Consider the following 18,143-nt stretch of genomic DNA (forward strand, 5'->3'; position numbering starts at 1 on the left):
AGGGACCACTCAAGTTCCAAATATAAGTTCTTGAAAAGAAGAATCTAAGAGATCCCTACAGCTCTGTATGGACACTCTTTGTCAAGCTTTACGCATTTTTCCATCAGATAAATAATTGGCTTCTAACAGCCTAGTTCTGGTTGATAATCCAAGGACTGGAATCATTAAAGTGTGACCTTTCAAGCACTTGCATCATTTAAGAATATAGGATGCTATACACTAGCAAAACAGAGTTAAATCATTCAAAAGCTTGACATTCAAAATTAACAGCTGCACACATTCTTTATGCATTGTGGTTATTTAAAATTGAAAACAGTTTGATCTTTGAACTATTAATTAAAGAGTATGAACAACAAACAAAGCCAACCTATAGAAATACAGAGACATAAGTTTTGGGCTGGTTCACTTTTTTGTGGTAAAATTATCAAGACATCAGATTGTCTACAGATTTGCCAACACTTTCTTAATGCTGGTTGATACTTAACATAAAAAGGGGAACAGATGAACATTATGTGTGGAACCTGTAACGAAGCAGGCTTTCAGGCAGGATGATCCCACTTTGAAAGATAACATGCCCACAATTCTTAGTATGTGCACAGTACTCTGAAAATCCTAAAGCATTAAGTAGTTTTTAACTACTTCTTTACAAAAGAAGAGCAAACTAGCAACGACCAACTTGTACCTTCCTAACTCACCCTGGAAACACAAGCTAAAAAAAAAAAAAACAACCATGCCTACAGTTAAACAAGAACAGAAAGGCTCCAGTACTTTCTAACCGAAACTACTAGAACAAACTCCATGATCTAATTATAAAAATAAAAATGTTGACATGATGACCTTATTAATCAAACTTCTAGATCAGATTACTGAGAGTCCCACCCAACCTGGCCTTGCACATCTCTAAAGATGGGGCATCCACAGCATCGTTGAGCAAACCACTCTAGGTGTTACCATCTATTAATAATTTTCAACCAGAACATAGTAACTTAACATATAGAGGCATTCTCCTCTTCCACTGTGATTAGATTTCATCCAGCTTAACTGTCTGGACATGTAAGTTCAACAACAAAATTCTAAATTCTAATGTTTATGGCTGTGTAGCAATAACAAATAGTATGTGAATGGCCAGCATGCCTATTCAATTCTGCTTGTGGCTGTATGAGCAAACTTTGATGTAAGCATCCAGCATGTAATAAACGAACTCTGTGAACCATTAGAAATGCTGTGTAGCACTTGCATAAATCCAGCTATTTAAAAAAGTTTCACTTAGTATATCCACTTCTCTAGTGAAAGACTGGGTAAGTTCAGAAAATTCAAGAGATTAAATAAAGCAATTATTATTTGTGTGGGTTTTGATTTTTGTTGGTTTTTTTTGTTTGTTTTTGTTTTCTCACATAAGCCAAATAATTTGTTAACATCTAGGTTCATACTTTTAACTCTTCATTTCTGTGTTGCAGACTTTTTTTTTGCAAAGTTAAACTAAATGTTAACACTTTCAAATTCATATGCTGTCCATTTAATTTGAAAATTGACAAAATGAAGTAAATACCAAACTGTTATAAAACATAAAGGCATATGGATATAGAAATAAAGCAGGGTTTTCTATATTGTAATGCTAACATTTAAATATTACAGTTTTGTATTGTTTGTAAGTAAATAAACTTCTGACATTTACGCTGTTAAACCAAAGTAGAGGCTTTTGGAAAAAGAAATGCCTTAGCTTTATACCACAGTTTCAAAGTTGAAATAGTTACGATTCAAACTATCAAACAAGTGAGAAATAATGTGAAAAAAACCACTACACATTCTCTCAAGGAAATATTCAATTCAAGCATTTCATATATCAGAAGGCAATGCTGGAACAAAATACTATGTGGATGTTGCACCTCCTGGGAATAGTGAGAAATTAAACACTATAGGAATCTTGGGAATCTGTTTTAAAAATCAACCATATCAAAACAAATATCCAAATAAATATATGTAAACATTTATGTGTGGGGAAAGTTGATAAACTAGGTTTGACATTTTTTGCTTATTACAGGCAAACTAGAAGTGGTACTTTCAAATAGCTTAATAGCTTTTAAAGTCTTTATCAGCAAGACTTTATTGTTCAAGTATATCTTTGGAAACAAATCCTCACTATATTTGTCAAAATTTGGTTGGACTAGATCATTTCATCAAGAGCTCACAGAAACAAGATAATATTCTCCAGAAACAATTCATGAAAAACTCAGATCCATATTTCATATCTGCCACAAAAGCTCATCAGAGTAATAACCCTCCTTCTCCTGGGTGTTATCCTACCATCTGCTGCTCTATTACTTATCTTTATTTTGCAACTAATTAACAGCATAATCTTCTAAATTCAGCAAGTTAATTATCATTATTGTGGTCTTTGCAGCATCATCAGTCCTTATGAAGACTTGTCTCTTCACCCCAAGAGAACATATGAAAATGAAGTAGGTTGTGAGGAGGTCTGTTTCTTTAGAGTAGGCTCATTAGGTGTTTGCTGATTAGCTCAGCATGCAGAGAGACAGGTCAGAAGAATTCTGCTGAACACAGAGTCCCATGCCAGGCTCAAGCAAGTTAATGCAGGCTTCTGAACATTTGCCAAGCTGCCCTGTCAAATCTCAGTAGAATCCTCCTGCAGAAAGCCTACTGGCTGCCCACCGCGTGCAATGTATTTCTCAGTTTGTGACAAAAGATTTCACATGGGGAGAGGGAGGAGGCAGAGGGATCATTCAGTGTAGAAGTTAGAACAACTTTTCTTCTACTAAGAAACTTCTGCAATCCATGCAGAACGGAACGAGCATTATGTCTGCAGCCACAATGCAAATACTCAGGAAAAAGGAGTGCATTACAGCTAGGAACAGCTCACGGCTGAGATTTAATACCTGAAGGAATACAGTTTCAGATCTTTTCTCAAACAGATCAGAAACAATTATACAGTTATTAGAATTGCACATTTTATCACAGAATGGTTTTGGTTGGAAAGAACCTCGAAACAGCATCTTGTTAACTCTCCAGCACCCTTTACTTGAGAAAGTTGTTTGTTTAACAGCTACTTCTGAGACTCTCTAAAATATTAGAAGACTCATCTGTACACTTTATTTTACTTAACTACGTAGCATTTAGTTTCCTCAGCACAACAAATATGAAATCATGCCATAAAATTGGACAATTTGTATTAAATACGCTGCAGAAATCTGAACTCATTTTCACTCCAACTGTCATTCTCAGTAGATTTACAAGGATACATTCAAAAGAAAACCAGAAGACCAAACATGACTGTATGAAATCTCTAGTCATATTTCAGTCAATTCTCCAAGCAACAAGTTACAGGTTCCAAGCATATTCAAAACTGCAGTAACAATGCCTGCTACACATGCAGATGGAACACGCTTGCTACAGTAGCCTAACAGTGTACAATAAAATAAAAATACAATCTAACTTTACACAACCCACAGCAATGAAACATATATAGCACTGTATATGTAACATTGTATAGGTTTCAGCAATGAAGCAGACACATAAGAATGCGCTTAACACATTCTTCTTCCACTAAATTTCATCTGTTTGAGTTGAAAGCATTGAGCAACAAGGTTACCAGCTGTAAGGATGTGGATCATTACACAGACAATATAAAATTTTGTCTCATAGCTTTTATCTTATCTGCTTTGCAGCTGGTTGACATTTTTGTATGCTATTTCACTCAGTGAACCTGTTCTCATATGTGACTGTCCCTCCTCAGAATTCATGTGATTTTTTAATGTCCAGCAACTTTAACAAAGAGACAACAGAGTTCACAAAGTGATGACTCAATAATTCTTCTCCTCACATGGAAAATCAAAACTGTCATTCTGAAGGACTTTGACATTACATTGAAAACTCTATCAAATATAGTTCATATTATTGTTCACTAAGCTGGGACGCTGTAATATAAATGAAAAGAGAGTGCACTTAGAAATTGACTTCAAAAAGCTGTCCATTTTTGGGGTGAGGTGGGGGGAGTTATTCAGCACCTATATTAGATCTCGTAAGGGTTATAAACTCCTAGGACAGCTGAAGAAAAACTTTAATTGTGCTTCAGAAATGCACCCTACGTCCACTATGAAACAAGAGTTCTGCAAGTTATATTAGCCTTCAGCTTTTAGAAATCAGAAAGTCAATTTTGTTTATATAATATATGAGCGAACTATAATAAAAATGTACGATATTGTATATATAATTTGGAATATGCAACTCCTAAGTAGTTCATAAGAAAATATCCATCAAATTATAAGAAAATTTGGATATTTTTACATCGACCAGTAGAAATTAAGTACCCAAACCCATATTTAAACACCAAATCTCTACAACCATTGAAAATAACAGCACTACAAAAAAAAAAAAGAAAAAGAATTTTTTGTAAATGTCAAAGTTCTCACCTTTACTTTTAAAAAATATGAATGTCTAAAACAGTAGTCATTTGTAAACAGCTGAGCAAAACTAATAGACAGGAGAAACTAAATTAGAGCACAACATGCTTTCTGATCATACTCTAACATACATCAGTTCCTTGAAACTTCATGCAAAAAAAGAATGGCAGAAATGACCTCTGTAAAGAAAGGCACGAAGTATAAATGAAGGGAAGGACCTGCTTCCCATGTTGCTTTGTGCAAAGTACGTAATCCAAAATATACAGAGCTCTGCTACAGAGGACAGCTCTGTACTTGACAAAGTTATGCTATATGAGGCTATTGTATCTTCAAGTGAAAAAGTAGCTTCTAACAGCTCTTCAATAATTTTACTTAATCTTTGAAGCAGATAGATGTGTCTTAAGAATACCTCAAAATAGTATCATCACACATATGGACACACAGTAGAAAATGCAGACTACTGCATTAGGAAAGTATGGCCTTTAAAGAAAAGAAAGATTTAATTATGGCCAAAAGCCTATGTAACAAAACCCCTTGGAGTTGCATTAAACACATGAACTTCCACTGTTCTGCACCTTGAACATTTTGAAAATTACCTTAACTGCAGAGCAGATGCAATGTTAGGAAGACATATGAGCAACTATTTATTTATTTTTAAATATTTGCTACCCATTCTGTACCTACTTTTTATAACAATATGAAAAAAATCTGAGAGACTGCAACATTTGTCTGTAAAGAACAACAAAAATATCTCCAATAATAAATAATTAGGGAAAAAAAAGACAAGAGAATTGCAAAGATCTATAAAAATCTTGACTCCCACGGCCTAAATGCTGAGAGAGCAACATCACAGCTGCCCCCCTTCACTCAGTATTCCATTTAAAAAACAGTAAGAATAATAGGCTGACAGACTTCATCCTGACAAGTGGATACAGTACAAAAAAGATGCAGGAACCGTTCCTTCATTCTGCTTATTTAAACATACAAACAAGCCCATAAATTGGAGTCTACTGTTAGTACATGAAGCATATATCATTTGCTCAGTTTTTAAATTCAACTCAATATAACAGCTTATATTTCACCTTTCAAGAGAACTATCAAAGTAAAAATGAAACAAGTCATTGTAAAAGTAGATGTTTAGTCTTCTTGTGGCTTATCCAGGAACACAAACAAAAAATAAAACTGATACTATACCTTTGAAGAATTTGGTCTGTAGCAAGCAAAAATATTTTTAAAGAGATGCAAGAGAAAATCAAAATTAAAAAAGTACTTGGCATCACGAAAGGTTCGGATTTTTAAAATTAAATGGAACTTTACAGTTAGTAAACTATAATGTATCTGTCAACAGTGCATCACACGGCATAGTGAGCATCCTTTCAGAAGCTTCTCTGCACAAACATTAAAATTCTCATTAAATTGTCTCTACTTGAGGAGCAATAAGAAATGAAGATTTTTATTTTTGTGAATAGGCACTATATAAAGTAAATGAGCATAAGAAATATACATAATTCTGATATTCTTGAATTCTGCTCATGCTTTGTATTAGGAAACAAGGAAGGAAAGAAGAAATAACTGCAAATATACTTTTTACAGTCTCGTTTAAAAAAAAGGCAATCACTGAAGTGCATATATTAGCTAAATTCTAACGAGAAGACTAATTAGACTATTAAATTATAAGTCCAATGATCTTTGCTTTTCTTTCCATACAAGTCACTGCTTCTTCAATGGGAGATCAAAATCTTCACTACATACGTGTATTTTCTCCCCTGCTTTAAAGCTTCATAATGATAGAATGATCACTCAAGAGTAATATACTTAAGAACCTAACTTCCTGTCCAACAATACAAAGTACGTATTAGGTAATAATTTATTCTTATTTCATAAAGCAAAACTTAATACACAAGTCTCCTAATAACTACAGAAGTGCAATATCTGTGGGGAAAAAAAAAACTTTAAACCTTTTTCTCTCCCATATTTAAGATGAATAATTTTATCCCATCAGACCTGGTTACACTGAAGTCATTAGCAGGCCCAGGGCCCCCAGTACAAGAAAGAAGCAGAGCTGTTGAAGCAGGTCAAGAATAGGACCTGATCACAAAATAGGACCTTTTCCGCAAAAATGAACAGAGTGCTGGAACACCTTTCCTGTGAAAAAAGGCTGAGGAAGCTGGGCTTGTTCAGCACGGAGAGGACTGTTTAAGCTATTAAAGAGAGCTTATAAACAGAGGGAGATGAACTTGTTTTATATCAGACCATGTAACAAGGGCAAATTATTTTACCCTAAAAGAGGGCACATTTAAGTTACATGTTAGGAGGACATTCTTTATTCATACGGTGATCAACAGGCTGCCCAGAGCGATTCTGCATCCCTGGAGATGTTTAAGGCCAGGCTCTGATCTGGTAGGTGATAATACTGCCCACATACGGAACTGAATGGGCTTTAAGATTCCTTCCAAACCAAGCAATTCTGTAATTCTGATTCCATTAGTAGTAGAATAAGGATGCATTATCATTTCTTTCCCCTCTCTACGCTATTTTAATAAAACTGAATGGATAACCTGACAGAATTAGGAAATGTCTGGGAAGAGAAAATGAGTAAGAAAAGGTAAAGAGAAATAAGATAAAGAATGTTAAAAATGTTAATAAGTTAATAATCCTCCCACTCAACAACACTGCTGCACAAAAATATAAAGTAAAAAAAAATCTGCTAGTCGTTCTCGATTCCTTTTTAGTTCTTCAGAAGACCTTCACAAGACAAATGCAATTTACGTTTTTGTTAACACCTAAGTAAATAGGTTGATTATTTTTAATAATGTTTTTTTGAAATAGTTGAGTCAATAAGAAAAAGCCAACAAAAACACAAAAGCAACTGATTGAATTAATTTAAAAAACTACCAACATAACTTGATCACTGTTTTTTTTCTCTTTTTAAATCTTTGCCCATTTTACTCAATTTCCCCTTATAGTGCCCCCTTAACAGAACAGCCCCCACACAACAAAAAACACACAATTCAACTTCTAAAGTCAGTAATGTGCATTAGAAACAAACTTGTCAATTGGAGTATATGTGAGATTCTGAAAATATCGTTAACAATGTTTTATTTTCCTAGACCTTTTTTTTAGACCAAGAAACATCACATCTTTTAGAAGGAACTATTCTGCTTCTCTGAAGGGGGCGTTCACCACTGACAAGCTAGTATACCTCTCTTTCTTTTAACTACTAACATTTCTTACCCTCCAACACAAGAAGCAAGAAAGACTTCACAATTTAAAAGAATGACATACACTGGAATTTGAAAGAATTAAAATCCAAATGCAGCTACTTTCCATTTTCATTAAATTTGTAGTTGCAGATTTTAAACTACCAAAAGAAAACTAAAGCCATTTTAAATAGCAATAAAATTTAATCAATTTCTCAAGTTAGTCTTCTTGAGGAATAATGGAGTTTTTCACTTACCAATTTAGCCTCAGACTGCACTGGCTGTGGGGAGGAAGGCCCTGGGATTCCTGGGATACTAGGCACCATGGTGACAGGTCTAACAAGCTGACCAGATAAAGTATAAAAATGAAGAAAGCCTGAGTATGTTATCATAATACAGAGTATATGACACCACTACCCTCTGAAACCAGGACAGTTGTTTAAAGTTATGAAAACCTGCTACATTTTTCAAATTAATAGAACATCACGCTTACTTACTGGAACTGCAGCAGGGACGTGCACATTAGAATTTGTAATAGATGCAGGAATAGCAACAGGCATGGTTTGTCCATTAGGAAGATGTAACAGCAATGGAAACGGGCCTGGAACTGGACTGAAAAATAAATTACATAGATTAGTGAAAACGTATCCAGAGAAGAGAACAAGCTTATTCATTGTATAAATACATAAATTATATACATATAAAAGCAGTTGTAATGTGATATTTAGGAGATTAAAAATATGAACTTGGTGATGTGAAGAATACAAAATACTATTTCAGATGTAGCAAAGCACCACTTTCACCCAAGCATCTCAAATTTGTATAATAATTATAGAAACAGTAACTGACAGTTAACAAGACAATCTTTCCAGAATCCATAAGAAAGCATTACATCGAGATATATGTAACTTACACAATTGGTCTGTTAGAGGATGGAGCCTGGGTAATAACAGTACTAGACGTTGGTGATGGTATTGCCTGCTGAATAATAACACTTGAGTCAGAACTTGTAAGTAGTACGTTAGGAACCTGTAGCGATGCTGGACGAACTATTGTTGATGTGGGCTGTGCAGTCTGCTGCAGTGACACTTCCTGAGGAGAAATCAAAGATTAGTCAGTTTGTAAAATACAGTTATACACCATTAAGTCACACTGCAAAAGGAAAGTAATTTAATAGAATATATCAGAAGTTCTCTAACAGGTGAATCAGCAAGAAGAATCAGTTATACAGTTAAAAAAACTAAAAACCTTGGGATTAAACATTTATATCACTAAAATGAAATTCTACCAGTGTTATTTTAGTTTTATGATCAATCTTGGCTCAATTTATGATAATGTTACTATTAATACCCAATCAAATCTAATTATTAGTTAAATATTTTTATACCAAGAATCCACAGTGCTATCTGCCTCATCGTACCCACATCAAAGAAAAACCTTCATGGTGTCCTTATGCACATTTCAAATTCAGTCTATTGTTGCATATTTAAACAAAAGCACAATAGGTTTACTTCTTAGTAAAAAGGGAAAAAACATTTATAATCCTTTATAACTGACTCATGTATGCTTTATAAACAGAGTGTTATGCAACAACAATTTCTTGGAATGTTACGTGGATAGCTCTGCAAAATATTTGGGGATCCTAACACAGAGAAAATGATCTGATCACAGGAATTGAATTCCCTTAGCTAAAACTAGACAGTACACAAAACTCACTACAATTCTTAATGCCAAGTTAACACCAATACGGTAACACATATTATGAATTAGAATGTAGCAAATCAGAAGCATCGTACCAAAACCAACACACGCATTCTCAGGAAACCTTTCATGTGGTCAGACTTCAGATTTGTCTTTACACAGAATTCTTCTAAGTTATTTAGCATTTTTACAATAACTCTACAGACAAGGGCACAAAGCTACACTCTTCAGACTAACTTATTATAGCTGCTCTGCTGTTAGACAGCATTTCAGATGGAACTCTAGAACTTCACACCTGTGTCACTTAAGCTATATTGATTATCATTTGTTCTGAATTCAACTCAAGATCGTTGCGTTACTTTGTAATGCAATCAATGAATACTTGGAATTCTTCATAAAGGCAGATGGCCAGAATTATTGCTGTAATTGATTAGCGCTGTAAGAAAACAAATGGTTTTGAAATAATTAGTTTAGGGAATTAGCTACCCTGCAACAAGAACAACAACTTGAGAAACTCTGTTGAGGGTCTCCTTCTAAAATATAATTAATAAGAAACTATAATGAGCTTGAAACTCTGGAATAATAAATTAAGCTTTATTTGCTTATTATTTTACAGCTAAAAGGTTTTAGGTCCTTCTTGTGGTATCTCAGTCCATTCAACACGGAGTAACAACTGTTACTGAAGCCACGTGGAACTAAGAAAACTCTCACAGAATACTAAAAATAGAATGAAGCATGATTTTCAAGAGTCTCTAAGAAATTCCTTTGACAACTACAAAGAAAATAAGAACCTTCTTACACATACATTAACAGGCTGTGACAGTTAAGACCACTAAAACATATTCAGCCAAGGAGGTGGTTACAGTGGTATGTATAATTTTAAAATCACCTGTGCCCTAAAGAAAATCATCAAACCTTCCCTCCCTTCAATACAACTATAGAAGAACATAAAAATCTAACTGAGAAAACAGCAATACTCTGCTCACATTTCTCAACTTCTGCAGGCCACAATCAGCCATCAAAACAACATTAAGCTGCAGCAGCTTCTCACTTCAGCACTGTTACAGTGACAACACTGAAATTACATGATGAATAAGTTCATAAGCACTGCCAGGCATTTAGATACAATTTGTACTCGTAATGATGCTAATGATATACCGAAGCACTACTGTAAAGTAAGACATTAATATCTTCTCCTGACAAAACTTGAATACTTAGAACAATTATTTGCAGAGAAAAACAAACTAACCTCTCCAAACTATGAAATAAAAAAAGATTTAAGATCCGGACTATGATTTGCTTGACCAGAGCAGCTCTTTATGTGTATTCTTTTAAACCAGTTTTATTATTTTTGACTACATGATCACTTTGATTAGCCATGATTACTCATCTTTGCTAACTTATAAAAATCAGCACAAACTTCTGAAGACAAACTGCTACCAAAACTCCCTTGACTTTCTGTCACATAACAGTGTCTGTTGGGAGGACAAGAGAGGCAGTGCAAGTGGAAACAGTAAACTGGACACAAAAAAACCCATTTCCTTCCCAAGGACAGTCTGACATTGGAACACGTCAAGCAGAGACGCTATGCATTCTCCCTTCTTGGAGGTGTCAAGGTTGGACTTCATAAAGCCCTGAGTTTCTTGGTCTGGTCTCAGATCTAATCCCTGCTTTGAGCAGGAAGTTAGAACAGGAACATCTTATAGTCCCTTTCAACATGAATTCTCGTAATCCCAAAAAAAGTCTACTAATTTTTGGAAATACAGTATCTAAGTCCCTCAAATGCAAACTGTTCACTAAGTATGGCACACAGAAAACCTGACCAGAGCAACCATGCTGCTTACTATGCTCTGCTACTTGTATTTTTATTGAATGAAGTAGAAATAGAAATAATTTACTCATTCCATTAATTTTGCTCAGTTTTGTGCTCTCCAAGAGAACTTTGTATGTTGAAAACACAGCAAGAAAAGCATCAATCTGATTATCAAACTATTTCTTCCTACTACTACCAGAGCAGTAGTTCTGAAATTGATTTAATCACAACATTCTCTTGAGACAGGCAATACCTCCAGGTAAATGCTAAACAAGCAACTGCCCAAGACCACTATTTTTGAACACACTGATTTAGCTGACAGGGTATGGATTTCAAAACAAAATTTTTCTGCTTAATTTTGAAAGACTGCCCATTCAACCCCTGTACATTTTTATAGAACATCTCATGCTGTTACACAAAACTATTCATGAGAAAACACAGGATAAACACAGAAGTGTTCACATGGAGTCTCAAACTATGCTTTTATTTGCTTTTTCATGACTACTGCCTGAGGATGTATTAAAAAGAGTCCAATTAAGACTTTTTTTTTTTAAACATAGCAGAAATACTAAATATGATTTCCTTTCTAGCTTTACTGATTTATCACTGTGAGGCAGACAAAGAATTGTGCTGAGCAAAGCTAAATAAAGAGCTGAAAACATTAAGTATGTATTCAGGAAATGTCATCAACAAGAAGTCTTTTACTTTCAGTGACTTAAGTAGTGTGAGTATCAACACGTACAAGAAACCTAAAGACCATCAAAAGATTCAGATAATGAATTCCAAAAAGAAAAAACAACCCTGACCTTTTCATCATTGGTAGTAGACTCTGGATGAGGTAAAGGACTATCTTGATGAGTTGTCTCTACAACAGAAGGTTCTTCAATTTTGTTTCTTATAATGGGTGTTGCAAGAGGAGACAGATCTAGAGGCATCTAAAAGTAATAATAGTGCAAAAAAATCAATCACTAAAAAAGAAAAATATAAGTAACTCAATAAGACTAACAAACAGTGAGGTGCTGATGTCTGGAAGATCTTGATGCAGCTATGTTAGCAGTCATGTATAATTTTTTCCAGCATCTGCATAAATACCAACTTTCAGTAAGACTTGGTGTTTCAATTCCCATTGCCAGGTTAAAAATTCTTCTGAAGTATTTCTTTTGCAAGATTCAAAGGAATGTTGTAACTGGGGAAGGACAGCACTACTCTTAAAGGCTACTCTTAAAACACCATCCTTCTATAAAGTACATTACATGCCACAAAGCATAAAATCTTAATTTTCAAAGTAGGAACTTAACATTTCAAACATAGTACAGCTAATAACTATTGAAAAAGTTTTTTATTGCTGTGTTCTTTTACTTGTCAGCTTGGAAAATTAGTATCAATTTTAAAAGCTGTTGAAATGTTTTAAATGCTTTGTGATAACTATAACCTCCTCCAAGAAAGTGGTGAAATACACAGAAAATCAAGTATTGATGCCAGAATTGGTATTATGTATGATTTTAAGATAAGTTACCAACTAAAAAAGATTTGGCATAGTTGTGAGAGTAAAGCAAAGGTGAATCTTCATCAAGAACACACAGAAATTACTCCTATTCACAAGTGCCTACTAATACCTTTACTTAAACAAAGAACAACAGACACTGACTCTGTAAAATCTATCCAAACATATGTATAAAAAAAGACTACTTAGTTTTTAATGTCATTGTCCATGGAAGTTAAAGCACACAGTCAGTCAAATGAGTAAAACTATTCAAAAGGGGACACAATACAAATTTTCATTTGGAGAACATTTTATACATTTGGGCCCTAAACAAGTTACAACCAGGAAGTTAAAAAATAATTAGAACAAAATACATTCAAACTCACAGATAGATCCTCACAGAAGAAAAATTGCTGAACAGAAACTGTGTGAGTTCTGCTTAGATTTTAATCTACAATAAAAAATTGCTATGTAGGTCTTCAGGTTGTTATCAGTAATTTCAAGGTAAAAATGATTATATAACTGACAAAGCGAACATAATTGTTATCAAATTACTGGCATCTCCAAATTCAGCAGTTTTGCTGAATTTTTAGAGTATTTGATCTCATTATCATTATTGCAGATCCAGATAATAACATGGTTATTTTAAAACTAAACACATTCAAAAATAATGTATGTGTATAATAATACATACAATACTGTTGCTTTCATTTCTTCTCAGAAGTTTACCTGCAAAAAACCATTAGTTTTCAGACTTCTAAAAATTATTTGGGGCCTAATGAAATTTCCATCAAAGCAGTGATGAACTTCAACAGATATCGGCTGATACTTAAAGAATTCAAAGTCATTGTGCTCCACTGTCCATTCTACTTACGTAAATTGAAGTAAACTAACCTTCAGAAAAGTTAACTTAACCTTGTATTTTCTTCATAGAAGACATAAACCAGTAGTCACTGGCCAGCTGCTTAAGTTTAAAAGACAACATATAAATTCAAGATTGCTTTTCTCAACTGAACAGTAGGACTGAAAAGAACATTGATATCAACATACTTTCTTAATGTCATCTTCAGAAGCCTTTTTAAACTCATTTTCAAAAGGACTTGCTAATTCATTGAATAAGCCCACTTCTTCACAGTTCTTCAAGAATCGAGTTGGTGTTGGTGTCTGATCTGAAATAAAGTTTACACAAACCCCACAGTTTTACTTCTAAAATACTATTTGAGAACACATTCATTGCAAATAATTTTCAGAGTAAACAGAGACAGCACCAATATATCAAGATACTGATTTGTAATTATATGAATACATAACTTTCACTAAAACTAATCCAGGCTAGCTAACGTACAGTCAAAAAAATCTGAATTTATTCAGATAATTATTCATGAACCTCAGTGGGTTTGACGCTACAAAGGATGTCTTCTAACTTAAAAACAGGATGATACCAAGGAGATCTATAAATTTAAGAAATCCATATTTAGCCTACATAAAGATGATACCAATGTGGTCATTTTAAACAACTTTATAGTTGATGAATGTATTAATACTTCAAGTTACTAAGTAATTCAATTCAAAATTACTTCACTTTGTTCAGAAAATCAAATGCATGCAAAGCAAGGGTATTTTTGTATGTTTTGAATGCTCTTGCATTCACTTGCCTGTAAACTGTTAATCAGGTACATATTTTGAAGATCAATTAAAAGAGGAAAATCTTAAAAGATGTGATTTTCTCACAATGTATACTCTAGTAACACTCTCAAAAGATGAAGCACACACCAAATTGAAATGGCCAAATAAGCGCTTTCATAGCAGGTATATCAGTGCATATACTTGGAATGAAAGCATAAACCCCAAATCTCATGGTTGTAGTTGTACAGCAGTTCTCTTTTCCTAACAGCCTTCCAGAAAATTTGCTCATTTCAGACAGAATTATCTTCTCATTCTTGGCCAACCAACACCACGTAGATAATAAAAAGCAGTTGCATTACAAAACATAGTAACATACGGCATTTATATCATCATGCTCTGTTTTTCTCTGTCATTTTGCTGTCGTTTTCATACAAAACTAGACTCCTGATTAGAAACAGAGAAAACTGTTTCACTTTGAGAAATACAGGCAGTGAAAAGGAACGTGGTTAAGAACACTTATGCCTTGAAAGTGCACTCCTTTCTGTCTTGCAGGAAAATCAGACAAGGCATACTCCACCTGCTGGAGACAAGTAGTTGGAGTTTACAGACCACTAACTCCTTACAGTGTTGGAAGGATATCAAAGATTTCTTCTGTCCATGTCCATCAGCCAGAGGGAGCTTTTCTCAAGTGCCAGTCTAGCATAGCATGTCACTTTGATGAGCTAGTAGGCTCTGGTTTCAAAAGCAAGACCTACACAAAGGCTTTAGTTTTTTTTAACACAATAATAGGAGATGTGATATTGTACACAAGGCTCCTGTAACATCTGTACAATTGAGCTGCAGTTCTAAGACTTCTGGCATCCTGCTTAATAATGCCTGAGGTAGTTTCAAAAGAAAGGAATTTACATAGTAAATTTACAGAAAGACTTTTTCACTATTATTACGAGGTCATTTGCCACAGTGTAACTTCATTTGAAATATCTGTAGTGTTGTTATGTGCATCTTTACTAATACAACCTAGCATTTATGATTCACGCACTGGAATGTAGTGGCAAAGAGACAGAATGACATCATAGTTACATTCTCACACACCTGATAACGGGCAGGTTTACTTTCTTAAGGTTTAATAGTTGAGGACTGAGATTAGAATATTAAAATGTAACTGCTAGGGAAAAAGTAACTTTTTTTTTTGTCTGTTTGTCCTAACAAATTAGCTTCCTAAAACAAAAACTCTCTGAAAACATCTGAAAGTCTTTGCAGCATTCATTTATTCATTTATACCGTTCTAACATCAAGAAAGAGCATTCTGATTGAAACAATAATTAGCATGTGCTATCTTCACTGAAGAGCTTTAAAGTATATTATGATTCATTGGCAACTACTTGTGATCCTAGACAAACAAAAAAGTCACAACTGACCATGAACATGCCATGAATTCAGAGGCGGAAATACAATGAAAGTAGTTGGAATTTAAAAATGCTTCAAACAACAAAAGCTATTGTTTTCTTTCTTGTAGTTACTAACTCATCCTCCTAATATCATCACAGCATGTAAAAACAGTGTACTTAAAATTTCAGGGACAAGAGATCCCAGTTAAATTGTAAGCCTTAATATGGCACCATCAAGTGACAGGTCTGTTAGGCATAGCCTTTATTAGCATCTGTTCTTACTGAACACTTACTATGCAATTTAATTATTAAAGTACTGATATATGAATACTATTTAATCATGAGATCTAACTTTAAGAAAAGAACAGATTTTAAAAGAAGTTAATAATGTAGGAAAACATTTACGAAACACTTGCAGACAACTACAATGAAGAAAATATTTCAGTCTCATAAAGTACACCTATGCATTAAGTACAGAAAACAAAACAAATGTATGCACATTCCACCAGAAAAAAATGAATAAACTAGTTATAAAATTATATACTAACCAGCCACAATGACACTATCATTACGAGCCGGACCAAATTTCAGTGTCATCTCATGTTTATGTTTATGGACAGCCAAATGATCCTCATTGGTAAAACGCTGTGGCAGAAAGTTTTAAGAAATGTAATTTTGAATGTGAACACAGTAAATAGAACTCTACAGAAAGTCACTTTTACGACATATAAAACAGTTGTTACTAAGTTAACAGTCAACTCTTAGGAATACCTTTGTTGGTCAACAGTACCAGGCAAAAATGATAAAACTCAATATCCATAGAAACCAAACTGCAACAGTATTGGTGAAATGGCAGCATAAGTACCTGCTCTCATCAAAAGCCCATGATAATATTTCAGAGTGCTGCAGACTTCAACCACTAGCGAACAGCCATTTGCTATGCTAACGGATCTTGACAGTATTTAGTAATTGATTATCACTATTTGATATCTGCATTGTTTGTATTATCACAATAATAATTGATCTGTAATCACAAACAGATTTACTGTATGCAATAGCGTAATAACAAAACATAACTCCTGCCCCTGACATGTTGCTATCTAACGTGAGGCAGATGGAATGGGAAATACTGGTTTATCATCAAACCACTGAAAGGCTGCAAACAAACAAAACTAAATAATCAATTTAAAAAGCTCCCATGTTTACAGAAGTATCCCAGCAGCATTTTGTACACTTTTCCACGATTTAGGGTACAATCCATGAAGGAAGCAGCAAACAGATAAACTACGTGTTGTAAAACAGATTTTTATTAACTTGAATTTTGCTATGCCTCTTTGATTGTGGGTAGAGTTAGCGAAACAACTGAAATAAACTAAGTAAAGTCTTATCAAACATTTCCACATTCTATGGAATATTTGAATCCTTACTTTCCTTTGTGAACATCTGGGGCCCACATAACATTTCTGAATTTTCCTCAGTCACTTAAGTCACTCCATATATAACTAGACAGAGAAACCCACCAAGCATCATCTCTCACAAAACCTTACATAAAGAAAGCTTAACTGACCTCCAAGTATTGTCATTAGAATATTTATGTGAGAAGAGATGTATACATGGAGTTGGGAGGAGATTTAAAAATGCAAGACTACTGAAAAACAGCACAATACAGGCCAAGCTCTTCTGTTAGAACAATGTTTCCTAGTATTACTATCCATAGCTCCCATCTTAACTCCAGATAAGACATTCTGCCTTAAGGCAGAAATGTTGTTTTTCTATCACACTAAGACTCAAACACACCTTTACATCCTACTACACATCAGACAGACTTCTTTGGAGGGAACAGGATCTCTATTCTACAGCATGATCCAGCATCTGGAGAAACACTGCCCATTTTCTGAGACACAAACTTCACTCTTCTCTTTCATTTGAATAAAGGATAGCTGTAGCCCCACAGTATATCTTCTATGAGACTTAGGTCTAACAGAGCTTACATCAAAATGAGATTTGGATAGGGTGGGGACAAACATATTGCTTAGGAGAAGGCATTCAGCTCCTATTTCTTCTGATGTCTCTGAACATACTAGACATGATAACAAATATGAGTCCTTTCTATGTACAAAATGCTCCATTAATGTAACATTAATGCTGTCAGACATTATAAAAATAAGTTTTCAGAACAAATATGAAAATATTTTGACCTCAAAATCCAAATCAATCCAAGTGCATCAATATAATGGAAAAAATGCAGCTGGTTTAAGAAAATGGTTCTATACAAAGGCAGCAGGAATGTCAACCTCATGCAGCAGATAACGTAACCTGAAAATGAGTGAGTTTACTAAGTTAAAGTGTTAAGACATTCATTTTAAGCAACAGTCTATTAAAGCATTCATTAACAATTTTTTTTTCTTTCCTGCTCATTTAGTGCTACACCTACTAATGCTATTTAACAGAATATATTAGAAGTACTATAGGATTTGAACCATGTTTTGTGGCATGCATAATACTAATACTTTC

At 34.2% G+C, this 18,143-nt stretch overlaps 1 protein-coding gene across 3 annotated transcripts in view; it reads right to left on the reverse strand.

Annotated features, from left to right (window-relative positions):
- The window catches only part of ATF2 (activating transcription factor 2), a 44,890-nt gene that overhangs the window by 15,618 nt on the left and 11,129 nt on the right, over nt 1-18,143 (reverse strand). For 2 of the 3 annotated variants that reach the window (XM_065751421.1, XM_065751422.1), the window contains 6 exons: nt 16,178-16,274; nt 13,666-13,784; nt 11,939-12,067; nt 8,532-8,710; nt 8,116-8,230; nt 7,876-7,962 (listed from right to left, as the gene is read on the reverse strand). In XM_065751421.1, the coding sequence (XP_065607493.1) occupies nt 7,876-7,962; nt 8,116-8,230; nt 8,532-8,710; nt 11,939-12,067; nt 13,666-13,784; nt 16,178-16,274 (726 nt within the window). The remainder of the gene's footprint in view (nt 1-7,875; nt 7,963-8,115; nt 8,231-8,531; nt 8,711-11,938; nt 12,068-13,665; nt 13,785-16,177; nt 16,275-18,143) is intronic. The other variant, XM_065751423.1, reaches the window with a different exon arrangement.

The sequence above is a fragment of the Cyrtonyx montezumae genome, unplaced genomic scaffold (genome assembly GCF_038088225.1).
Source record: "Cyrtonyx montezumae isolate F1298 unplaced genomic scaffold, pur_monq_1.0 scaffold_7, whole genome shotgun sequence".
In the NCBI taxonomy this organism is placed as follows: domain Eukaryota; kingdom Metazoa; phylum Chordata; class Aves; order Galliformes; family Odontophoridae; genus Cyrtonyx; species Cyrtonyx montezumae.